Source organism: Glycine soja, chromosome 17 (assembly GCF_004193775.1).
Source record: "Glycine soja cultivar W05 chromosome 17, ASM419377v2, whole genome shotgun sequence".
Lineage (NCBI taxonomy): Eukaryota > Viridiplantae > Streptophyta > Magnoliopsida > Fabales > Fabaceae > Glycine > Glycine soja.
In genome coordinates this window covers 2,032,210-2,044,379 of record NC_041018.1, presented here as the reverse complement: position 1 = coordinate 2,044,379, position 12,170 = coordinate 2,032,210, and the positions used below count along the sequence as shown (strand labels likewise).

General features: G+C 31.9%; 1 protein-coding gene across 1 annotated transcript; it reads left to right on the top strand.

Moving 5' to 3' along the window:
- Positions 1–1,376: 1,376 nt before the first annotated feature.
- LOC114394062 (peroxisomal fatty acid beta-oxidation multifunctional protein MFP2-like) lies at positions 1,377–9,081 on the top strand. The gene is made up of 18 exons (XM_028355612.1): positions 1,377–1,729; positions 1,931–2,002; positions 2,856–2,918; positions 2,997–3,050; positions 3,134–3,201; positions 3,282–3,363; positions 3,571–3,626; positions 3,926–4,228; positions 4,321–4,407; positions 6,107–6,281; positions 6,399–6,520; positions 6,636–6,799; positions 6,884–7,138; positions 7,218–7,339; positions 7,482–7,603; positions 7,715–7,863; positions 7,939–8,077; positions 8,853–9,081. The coding sequence occupies exons 1-18, from the start codon at positions 1,630–1,632 to the stop codon at positions 8,886–8,888; spliced, it is 2,169 nt and encodes a 722-aa protein (XP_028211413.1). The 5' UTR covers positions 1,377–1,629; the 3' UTR covers positions 8,889–9,081.
- The last annotated feature ends 3,089 nt before the right edge of the window (positions 9,082–12,170 follow it).

The following is a 12,170-nucleotide window of genomic DNA, read 5'->3' as shown; positions in this document are numbered from 1 at the left end:
TTGGTATTAATATTATCTTTATTTAAATATATTTGAATATGAATAAGTAGGAAGACTTTTTTCTTTAGAGGACAATATTAATTTTTTAAACTAAACACATAATTTGTGTGGTGCAGGATTAATAACTTTTTTACTGTGCCTTCCAATATTATATCGTCATTCTCTTGGTATAGCCTTCCATTGACATATAAGACTGCTATAATAGAATTCATCTTATACCAAAATATACCTAAAAAAAAATTATAAATAATTAATCATACTAACAAAAATTCAACTCCGGAGCAATTTTAATAACTTCAAAATTAAATACTCTAAATCTAAAAAATAATACACTACAGATTATAAGTTAATTCTAAAAATATATATATAAATGATGTGAGGATTTTAAAAAAAATTACCACCTATATTAAAACGAGACACATACCAAAAAATAACAAATCTTTAATTAATTAATCTAAATCTAATAAATACTATAGATTAAAAGTTCATTCTAAAAAAAAATTATAAATGATCTCATCATTTTAAAATGAAAGATACCACTAATATTAAAATGAGAGACATATCAAAAAATAATAAAACTTTATCTAGGAATAATTTTCATAACTTAAAAATTAAATATTCTAAATCCACAAAATACTACAACACAAAACTTAATTCTAAAAAATTAATTGTAAATCATATGAGGATTTAAAAGTAACATATACAATTAATATTAAAATGTGAGACATACTAAAATTAATAAAACATTAACTGGTATCAATTCTAATCCCTTAAAAATTAAATAATCTAAATCTAAAAAATATTTAATATTAAATCTTAATTCTAAAAATAATTATAAATGATGTGAGAAATTTAAAAATAAAAATAACACGTATATTAAAATGATAAAACATATCTTAAAATAACAAGAATTGAACGTATACCCATCTCTCAGATCAATAGTCTTCAATGTGTTATAATATTAAAAAATGACAGATATATTATTAAAGGAAAAAATAAAAAAAAAATCTTCCATGTGTTATAATATTAAAAAAAATGATCTAAGAGATTTGAGATCTATTACTAAAATAGTCTAACAACTGATTTCAAAAAAATGATCTAAGAGATTTGAGATCTATTACTAAAATAGTCTAACAACTGATTTCTGCTGCTGCTGCTGTACACCTGTTTTCGGGCTTGTCACTTGTCAGTCACAGTCACCCCTTTCAATTAGAGAAAAATAAATAAACTACTACTATATGATAAATTTTTTATTTTTATAATATTTTTTTAGTTTGAGTATACATATATTTTTCCATTTTTATTACGTGGGTTATTAAAGTAAAAGAACATAAAAAAAACGTTTAAAAAATTCTACCTAAATCTACCAACTACCATAAAAATTCATAATTTGAGTGAGTAGAGCTGCTGAGGTGAGTGAGTAGTAATGGAGAGTGATGGTAACATGAATCGGGCACCTGCATGTAGAACTAGAAGCATAAATGCTATGATGAGATACGTTTTTTTTTCTTGATTTCCAACGGGCCGTGATACGTTTTTCTTTTGGTTGCATGTTCAACTCGAATACAACATACATACAGATACCTCTTCTTCTTCTTCTTCTTCTTCTTAGAAAGTCAAACCAATACAATGAGTAGAAGCAGAGGACACACGATCATGGAGGTTGGACCTGACGGGGTTGCCATCATCACCATCGTTAACCCTCCCGTCAATTCTCTCTCCTATGATGGTATATATATATATATTGTGGCCTCCTTCCACTTTTTCTGTTCCCAAATATTTTAGCTGATTCAGATTAATTGCATGTTGTGTGACCTTGATGTTTCCTTGTCCACATTTTTCAGTATCACTCTATTTCATTCATATTGCTTTAGATATTACTCTATGCTGCTGCTAATCTCTCCTTCTTGTGTCTCTTTTTTCTCTCTAGTATTGCGCAGTTTTAAGGAGAATTTTGATCAGGCTCTACAGAGAGACGATGTCAAGGCAATTGTTGTTACAGGTATTGCAATTTGCTTGCTTCTTAATTCGACAGAGTCTGAGCTTGGAGATTATTCAAATAACTGGGAAGGGACGGCACTTAAGTTTGCTCAATTTATCAGAAAAATATCCTCTCCAGTTACCGGAGAGGAGAGTCCAGTATCAAATATGCAGTCACATGGGATCTGTCTACTACCGGACTCTCCAATAATTGGGGAGAAGCCGGAGCAATTTAAAAACATAGACTTAGTAATTAGGCAACATTTATGATAGATTTAAATACATTTTTGGTCCTTACAATTTTGTGCTTTTTTGTTTTTCGTCCTTGCAAAATTATTTTCTTGGTTTTAATCCTTGCAAATTATGCTAGTTTTGTGTTTAGTCCATAAAGAACTTTAGACAGCATTTTGAACAGTGAACAAAAGTTATTCAAAGTGTGTAAGAACCAAAAACAAAACAAACATAATTTATAAGGACTAAAATTATAAAAAAAAAACATAATTTTGCAATCACTAAAAGCAAAAAAACTCTAAATTGCATACTAAAACGATATTTAAGCCTTTTTGATATTGAAAGTTGTTATGGTGTGGGACGCGGAGTGTGATTTAGCTTGCACAACACATTATAGATTGAGAGAATAGGAGAAAACAAGGGAGAGAAACTAGAGTGAGAGGGAGAGAAACTAGAGGGAGAGGGAGAGAATTTGTGAATACTCGTAGTAGTGTTGAGTTGTGTGTTGTGTCTGGAAGTTGTGTAAATATGCTTACATGGTTCATATTTATAGTGTTTGCCTCTATGACATTATAGTCCGTGTGGAAAATATATAGATTTCTTGGCCAACTAGCTTGTAAGTGAATCTTATGTTACTTTTTTAGGTGCAAAGGGAAGATTTTCTGGAGGTTTTGATATTTCTGCATTTGGTGCTCAAAAGCCGGAAGGTACTTCTTTTGGGGGTGTATTCCTAATATAGTTACTTTCATTCTCGTTTTCTAACTCTTTCCTCTCCCCTCTTAAAGAGCGTCCAAAGCCTGGTTGGCTATCGGTAGAAATCATCACTGATACTATAGAAGGTACTTCTTTTTTATGACATTCTTTATTTGCTATTCATTTTTTCATTTTGTGCTATGTTAAATCTATTCACTTCATTTTTCAGCGGCTAGGAAACCATTGGTTGCTGCCATTGATGGCCTTGCCTTGGGTGGAGGCTTAGAATTTGCAATGGTACATATTACCAACTGATTAGGAAAATAAACGTTTCCTTGTAAATTTCTACAAAATATTACCAATTCTTTCTCATATAGGCATGCAATGCTCGGTTATCAACCCCAACTGCTAAGCTAGGCTTGCCTGAACTTCAGCTTGGGATAATTCCTGGATTAGGAGGTAGTAACTGGATCCAAGATTCTCTCCAAGACTCTTGATTAATTTCCCTAGCTCACGCCAACAAGTTAGGCCTAGCATAATTTGAATTTTTTTTGTAAAAATGGAAAGTAGACCGTGAGTGACACTCTAGTGCATGTCTTATGGCTAATTGTCCTTATTATGACCTTTTTTATTAGTATTATTAACCTAGAATTTAAATTGTCTTAGGAACACAGCGACTTCCTCGTCTTGTTGGTTTAACAAAGGCACTTGAGATGATGCTGGTATTGTACATTTTATTCTTCCTTTTTATAACTTTGCTATTCTGTTTGATGTGAAGAACTGATCTGAAAAGCTGCTGTATTCAAACTCAAGGTTGGTGATCAATCAAATAGCATATTCACTGTTCCATGTTTGAATTTTCTTGGCAGAACATCATCAAATTTTTGGTTCAGTTCTCCACTTTGAGTGGCATTATATTTTTCCTTTTACAGAAAGTATCAGAAGTTGTGACTTCAATGTGCTTGTGCATTGATTTTAAATTAATTTCTTCACCACTTTTTCCCCCCCTTTTTAAATTAAGACTTCAAAACCAGTTAAAGGGAAGGAAGCTTTTAGTTTGGGGCTTGTAGATGGTTTGATGTCACCAGATGATTTGGTAAACACTGCATGCCAGTGGGCCCTGGATATCATGGGTCGCCGGCGACCATGGATTGCTAGTCTTTATAAGACTGACAAACTAGAACCCCTTGGGGAAGCAAGAGAGATTTTGAAATTTGCACGAGCTCAGGTTCAAAAACGGGCTCCTAATCTCCAACATCCTTTGGTTTGCATTGATGTTATTGAAGCAGGAGTAGTTGCTGGTCCCCGTGCAGGACTCTGGAAGGTAGTTATCTGTCTCCAGTATTCCCTTACCTTTTTCCCTCTTTTATATTACTGCTGCAGAAATGTGTGTGACGTTGTGCTTGATCTTTGTAGGAAGTTGAAGCATCTGAAGGACTTATAAAGTCAGATACTAGCAAAAGCTTAATTCACGTATTTTTTTCTCAGAGAGGAACATCCAAGGTTTGTTGGGGTTTTGTGTCTTAATTTTATCCTTATTTCTCCCCCTTCAAGTGACAATTAGTTATGAAGGGTATTCTAGCTCAAAAACATACTTTAAATTTTACATTGAAAGGTTAAATGTTACATAGATTTAGTTTGTAAATGTTGTATTAAATTTATTGAAAGTTTTGAAAAGAAATAGGACCATGAGGTATTCCGATACCCTTTGGTGAGGAACTAATCCCTACTCAAGTTTCAGCTTAGCCCTAGCAGGCTAGCTACATGGTGCTTCCTGTACCCTACACTGCAGGCAAAGTCTGCCCATTTGGAGCTTAGTTTTCCAACTAAACTAAAGTTCTTGGTTGCTCTTCTATCTTTTTAAGTTTCAGTTTGGCTTCTTTTGCTGTGGTTACCCCAAAGCCAGATTATATATACTCATTGGTCTAAGTCTAGTGAGCACCCCATCCTTATCACATGAGCTAAGCTTGAGTGACTAATGACTATATAAGAGAATTATGGCCAAGGACTGATTTTGGCCTTTATTTCCTATAAACGACCCTTCAAAAGTTGTTTAGTAATTGGTCTAGAGCATTGAAATGTTGTTTTGTGTTAAGAGTGTGATTATTTGAGTCATGGGATTTATGACAAAGTAATTGTTGTTTGATAAGATAAATTCATACATCATACTTGGTTATTTGGGCAACTTTATTAGTTCTTAACTTTATAATTGTGATTTTTAGGCTTGATGTCAAAATATTGGTATTTCATTTTGAATGGCCATGTTTATCCTGTTAGTAATTTTATAGAATTTTAAACTGGGTTGCCGGTTTCTCCTTCAAAGACTTTTTTTTGTCTCATCATCACTTGCAATGATCATATTGTCTATAGTGAGTTTGCCATCAGTGGAATGCTTTATAAAAGGAATATGATCACCTTGACTTTGTTTGTATCCTAGGGATATCATAGCCTGGGCGAATCTTCCAAACCATGCTTGGAGAGATTGTTTGAAACCATACAAAGCCTTCTTGAGCCTACACACCTTCTTTCCACACCATAATGAATCGAATTTCTGGGTAGAGGTTTTATAGGATTGTTATTTGTTAAAGTATCCTGTATTGGCTAGAAAAATAACCAGAATACTCTTTATAAGGTTTGGGCAATCCATCAACCTTGACTTTGAGCTAACTTGATTAAGTTAGGCATGACCTGTTTGTAATATGGTATAGGAGTGCATCTAGTCTTGATGTTGGGTCACCTGCAAATATTTAATCTTGCAAACTGAAGACTTTAGATGCCCCATCCTAGACCTGGAAGTGAATGGGGGTGTTAATATGCCTCACATTAGCTAGGAATTATAGTCAGAATACTTTTTAAAAGATTGAGCTATCCTCCCTCCTTGGCCAAGGTTTGGGGGTTGAGTTAGGTTTGATCCATCTTTTATAAGGAATAAGGACAAATAAGGTTGTGTATAAAAATACTTGAGACACTTCTCAGCAGGTTTGAATACATATATATAAAAGAGAGTTGCAGAGAAAATAAAAAGAGAAAAGTACAAAAAAGGTACACCTAATATACTGTCTACTAAGTACAAGTAGATACAACAAAAGTCAGCTTTTAAAAAGCTGAACATCAGACAGAAAATAACAACTTCTCTAACAGTTCTAAATTTTTGTATAAATTCTATAGATATGAATTTCCCAATACCTCTTGACATGCACAGGTACCTGGGGTTACAGATTGTGGTTTGGTTCCAAGACACGTCAAGAAGGTTGCCATCATTGGCGGAGGACTAATGGGCTCTGGAATAGCAACAGCTTTAATTCTTAGCAGCTATCCTATCATATTGAAAGAAGTAAATGAGAAGTTCTTAGAAGCTGGTATCAATAGGATTAAAGGTGAGAATAGATTCTTATGAGTTGCCTCTCAGTAGTCCCTACTCGGTACTCCCAATTCTCCTTTAATTAAGAAATAAGTGATGCTGTTCTCATGTAATAGTTTTCCCCCTTGAGCAGCAAACTTACAGAGCCGTGTTAAGAAAGGTAAATTGACCCAGGAAAATTTTGAAAACACAGTCTCTCTTCTCAAAGGTACCCTTGACTATGAAAGCTTCAAAGATGTGGACATGGTGATAGAGGTTGTATAATGAACTCCAAAATATAATTTGCTTATTTACTGTCCTCAGAATCATGGTTGCAAGTTATCCAGTGTTTTGGAAATTATAAACTTTTTGGTGTTTGATGTCTGAACAGGCTGTTGTTGAGAATGTTTCCTTAAAGCAACAGATCTTTGCTGATCTGGAAAAGTATTGTCCACCTCATTGTATACTTGCAAGTAACACTTCCACAATTGACTTGAACCTGATTGGAGAGAGGACCAAATCTCAAGATCGAATTGTTGGAGCCCATTTCTTCAGGTAGTATCTTCTAATTGAAAACTATTTTTTTCCCTGCTATGGCTTTCTGTTTCTGATCTAAATATCTGACTTGTGCTTCCTTAGTCCTGCACATGTTATGCCGCTTCTGGAAATTGTACGTACCAAGCAGACCTCTGCTCAAGTGGTAGTTGACGTGTTAGATATTTCAAAGAAGATAAAGAAAACTCCAGTGGTGGTTGGAAACTGCACAGGATTTGCTGTTAATAGGATGTTCTTCCCATATACACAAGCCGGTCTCTTTCTTGTTGAACATGGTGCAGATGTTTATCAAATTGATAGAGTAATAACCAAATTTGGAATGCCCATGGGGCCTTTCAGGTACTAATTATTCGATAAGTTCTTAATATTTTCAATCAGTTCTTGAAGTGCCTGATTTGTCACGTATTTACTAATGCAGATTGGTGGACCTTGTTGGGTTTGGTGTGGCGATTGCTACTGGCATGCAATTTATTCAGAATTTTCCTGAGCGAACATATAAATCAATGCTTATTCCCCTTCTGCAAGAAGATAAGAGAGCTGGTAAAGCTAAACTCTGCATCAATTTGAATTGGAATTCTGACGAGATTTCTGTGTGGAATATATTTATGTAACAGTGGAATGCTCTGTTGTATTCTGCCAAACTAATTCACTGAAATCTTTGTTTAACATGTGCTTCTAACAGGCGAAACAACTCGCAAAGGGTTTTATTTGTATGATGATAAATGCAAGCCTAGTCCTGATCCTGAATTGAAAAACTATATCGAGAAAGCTAGGAGCTTTACTGGTGTCTCCGTTGATCCTAAGGTCTTTTTACCCTTCCTAATTCATACCATATTTGTTGGCTAGTGAGAAAAACAAATTAAAATCAATTTTATTGTAAATTCCACTGGATCTGATGTGGTTCAACCTGGACAGCTTGTCAAGTTACAAGAAAAGGACATCATTGAAATGACATTCTTTCCTGTGGTGAATGAGGCTTGTCGAGTCCTTGATGAAGGTATTGCAGTCAAAGGATCTGATCTTGATATTTCTGCTGTCATGGGCATGGGTTTTCCACCTTACAGGTTTGTCTTATTATTTATTTGGCCCACTTATCAAAACTTTGTACTTTTTCTAAATTTTGGGATTGATTTCATTAGGGGAGGTATCCTATTCTGGGCTGACTCTCTTGGATCCAAGTACATATATTCAAAATTGGAGAAATGGTCAGAGTTGTATGGAGAATTCTTCAAGCCTTGTGCCTACTTGGCTGCAAGAGCTGCCAAAGGAATTCCACTGGTCAGTAGCCTACGCTCATTTATTTCCATGTCATTTATGCAAACTATTTGTCATGTTATTCACACTTATTCTTGGATTGTTTAGTAACTTAAGGTAATTTTGAGATCTAAAGGGCACTTCATTGACACACTGCATCTGTAGCCAGAAAATCAACATCGTCTAATGGACTTTGTCGATTACAACTTACAAGTTACAACTATGCTTGGTAGTACTATAGTATACCATTTATTAGAATAAACATGCTAAAATAGTTAACTCGTTTATTTCAATATCTGCTTTAAACTCAGCAAAGCAAAGAAGCCTTAATTTGTCTTCTTCCTAGTATTAAATAAATGATTGAACCCTTTAATCAGTTTATGCACTTCAGGAAATAACCAACACAGCTATTCATTCGTACTTTTTCTTTGGAGTACAATATTCCATATTCATTCTGGCCATACCTCTTCATTTTGACGGTGTACACTTGAGACTAGATGGTTTTTTTTTAAAAATAAGTGTATTTTAAAATAATAAACAATATATGATGAATACATTTTTCTGACATTTCCTTCTGTATATGATGAATCCACATTTTAGTTTAAAATAATAATTGCTTTGTGTATAAAAAAAAATTGTATCAAATGAGACCTTTTGACAAACAACAAAACAAAAGATAACCTAAGAATGTTATTGCATGCTTCTTGAACTCAACAAGCCGTCTTTGTAGATTATTCTGATTCTGATCCTCTTGCCATTTATATTGCCCTGTAATGAATTTTGTACTATTCTATTGCAGAGTGCCTCTGTGGAGCAGGCAAATTCACGGTTGTAATAAATAAATAGCTCGTTACATGTTTGCTTGATTCAATGGTCCTTTCCTTTCTAATGGTAGGAATATAGTGGTGAATTGGGAGATACCAAAAAAGTGTACGATGAGAAAATATTTGAACAGTTGTGTGTGAGGCAGTCGAAATTATTAAATGTCAGTAAATTTTTTCAGAGAAAAAAACTGTATTTTACTTGTCTTTTTAGTTTTTAATTCTATTCTTTAAATTTAGTTAATCTCAATTTATCCCGTTATTAATACCTAAAATATTTTGTATCAATAAATTTAAATTTTAACATATATCAAATTAATAGTTTATTTATGTGGTTTATTTTCTAAATTTACTCCTTAATTTCAAATGTCTAATTTTTTAAATTTATTTTGTATAATTGAATAAAACATAATGAAAAGATCGTTTATTATATTTTATTTCATTTTTAAGATATGTAATGTTATCATTACTCAATAACGATAATATATACAGTAATTAATATAACGATGAATTTTTTTTAGGACCCCTTCCTTGATTGTTTTCTAGATTCGCCTCTAAACTCTCCTAACTATCTTATTTTGATCATCAATGATATATCAGCTAGAACATGATTTTTTTGACGGTGTTTTTTCTCCAATAGATGGATCTTTTACGAAAGGAGAATTTGGTGAGCCCAAGGCCCAAGGGGTAAGGGGATGGATTTTGGGTTTTGTTGTTGAGGTTATTTTGTTAGTGATATTTTTTTCAGACGATGACAAAGTTGCAACCTCCGACGCAAATGAATAGCATCTGATATAAAGAGAGGGTATTACTCTATTCCTTTTTTCTTTTTCTTTTTTTCTTTCATGCCTAACCGTTTTACATGCAGACAAATTAGCATTCAATGCGACAATTCTTTCAAAGTTGGGGTTAATTAAGGGTTTATGACAAACAAATCTAGTTAGGATTTTTCAAAGAACTTGAAATTTCATTTAGAAGAATAATCACTTCAATTGAGTTTGAGTTATCTTACTAGAAGTTGGGTATTGATTTAATATATAACGTGTATAATTTGGTTAGAGTTACTTTATTGAGTTTTAAATGGCTTAAATAACTCTTTGGTCCTATAAAATAGGTTTTTATTTTTATTTTAATCTTTTAAAGATTTTTGTTTTGATTTTAGTCCTTAAAAAACATTCTTTGTTTTAGTCTATGCTATAAGTAATAACGTTAAATGAAGATGATATGATATAACAATAGTTCTGAGAATTTATTGACAGGGCCAATAACATTTTTTTTTTGTAAAAGGCATTTAAATTTTCATATGTTCAAAATAATAAATGAGTCATACCAGTTGATAAAGAATTTAAAAGTACAGTTGATACATAATTACACGTAACTATATTGTCAAGCTCATCGTTGTTATGTTATCTGTTAATATTGGTAAGCTTTTTTTTTTTTTTTTTTTTACTTTTTCTCTTTCACAGCAAAGACATGTAATTACTTTGGATGTCATCTTTAGTCTCCCTCCCCTTATTTTAGTCTTATACTAATTGAAAGAAAAAATTTAAGAGTTATCTTTAGTTAATCACGCGTGTTTTACTATGCTACAAGTGCAAAGGGAAAGTGAAGTGAAGAATATATATTCTTAGTTAGTTTGTTTATTGTTAGTTTTATTATTATTATTATTATAATTCTTGGGAAGTGAAGTAAAGAATATATATTTGTGAGTGTTTTATAATTATATGATCAACATACTTTTCATCCAAATCATCAAAACAAGTTTCATTTTGACAAAAATACTTTGACAATAAAATATCCAAATATAAAACAAGTTACATTCAACTTACGTAAACTTAAATTAAATAGTTATGTTACGTTGAACTTAACTTTACAAATTGTAATCCAAACACACATTTAGTAATTGCAGGTTTGGATATTTTACAAAATATAAGGTTGAAATCTTGTTAGTTGTTTCTGTCATTGTAAAAAAAAAAGTAATAATAATAATAATAAATGGTAAAATAAAATATAAGGAAAGAGAAAAGAAAAATTTAATAAATTAAAATCAATCAAAGGCAGAGGGGGGAAGGGGGGCTGGCTTGAAGTGAAGTACACTCATGACAGGTTTGAGCTAGACAAAGTAATAAATGAGGTGGTTGTTAGATAACATATGATAATGAAAAAATTGTGAATGAAGTACTACTAGTAATAAAACATCAACCAATAACTTGTAACCATGGGCTTCCTCCCGAGTGCAATAAACAATTTACAGCGTCTCAATTTCTGCCATTTCAATTAGTTGAACTGCAAGAAGAATAATATTGTATCTAAGACCATTTCTTTTACTAGATCTGCTGAAGCCAAGAGGTGAGAAAGACGGCAAGCAGAGCAGTAGCCAAAAACTATCCACATTCAGCCAAAAAATCTTTTTTTTCTCTATTATTTTGGTTAATAGTAAGGGTATATTACAATCAAAGATTTTTTTTTAAGGTGTAGAGATCATTAAAATGAATTTTAACTCTCATAATAAAGTTTCCAATATTTATATGGTTAATAATCGAATTCCTAAGAACATAATTTAAAACTCAATTATCTACCAATTTTTTAATCAGGCAAAAGATTTGTTTTTATGTTTGCATTGAGATGCTTGTGATGAAAAAATCAATTTGATGATTAAATTAAATGACTAGATTAAAACACAAAAAAAGAGAAAACTATTTTTCTAGAACTAGTGGCAATTTTTAATTTCACTCTCACTCTTTTTTTATTATTCAAAAATATAAAATATTTCCAAAAAAATTAAATTTAACCATATATCTTTTAAAATTATCAAAATCAATATTTGAATTATAATATTATTGAAAAAATGATTCTTAAAAATATAACAATATAGTATCTTATAATTAACAAGATGTTAGAGACTTACTATTTGTTACTCTGTTTATTTGCATGAGTAGAGACAATAGAGGTGAGGAGAGAGTCAGAGAGGCAACAAAGAAAAACAAGAGTTCATAACTGTTTGTATATATGAGAAAGTACAAGAGAAAGAAGAATAAAGTTGGTAGACATCACACACAAAAACGTAAAAACATATTCAATCAAGTGGGATAAAAGTGGTTAAAAAAAGATTTTTTTTTTCATCTTCCAAATTGTCCATAAATTATATTTATCCATAAGTAAGGACATTTATTTCAATGAAAAACATTATACACTTTACAGTAGTTGACAAATAATTTATGGATAAATATAATGTTTTTCATTGAAATGGAAGTACACATTTAATGTCTTATGTTTTTTTTTTATATATAATTGTC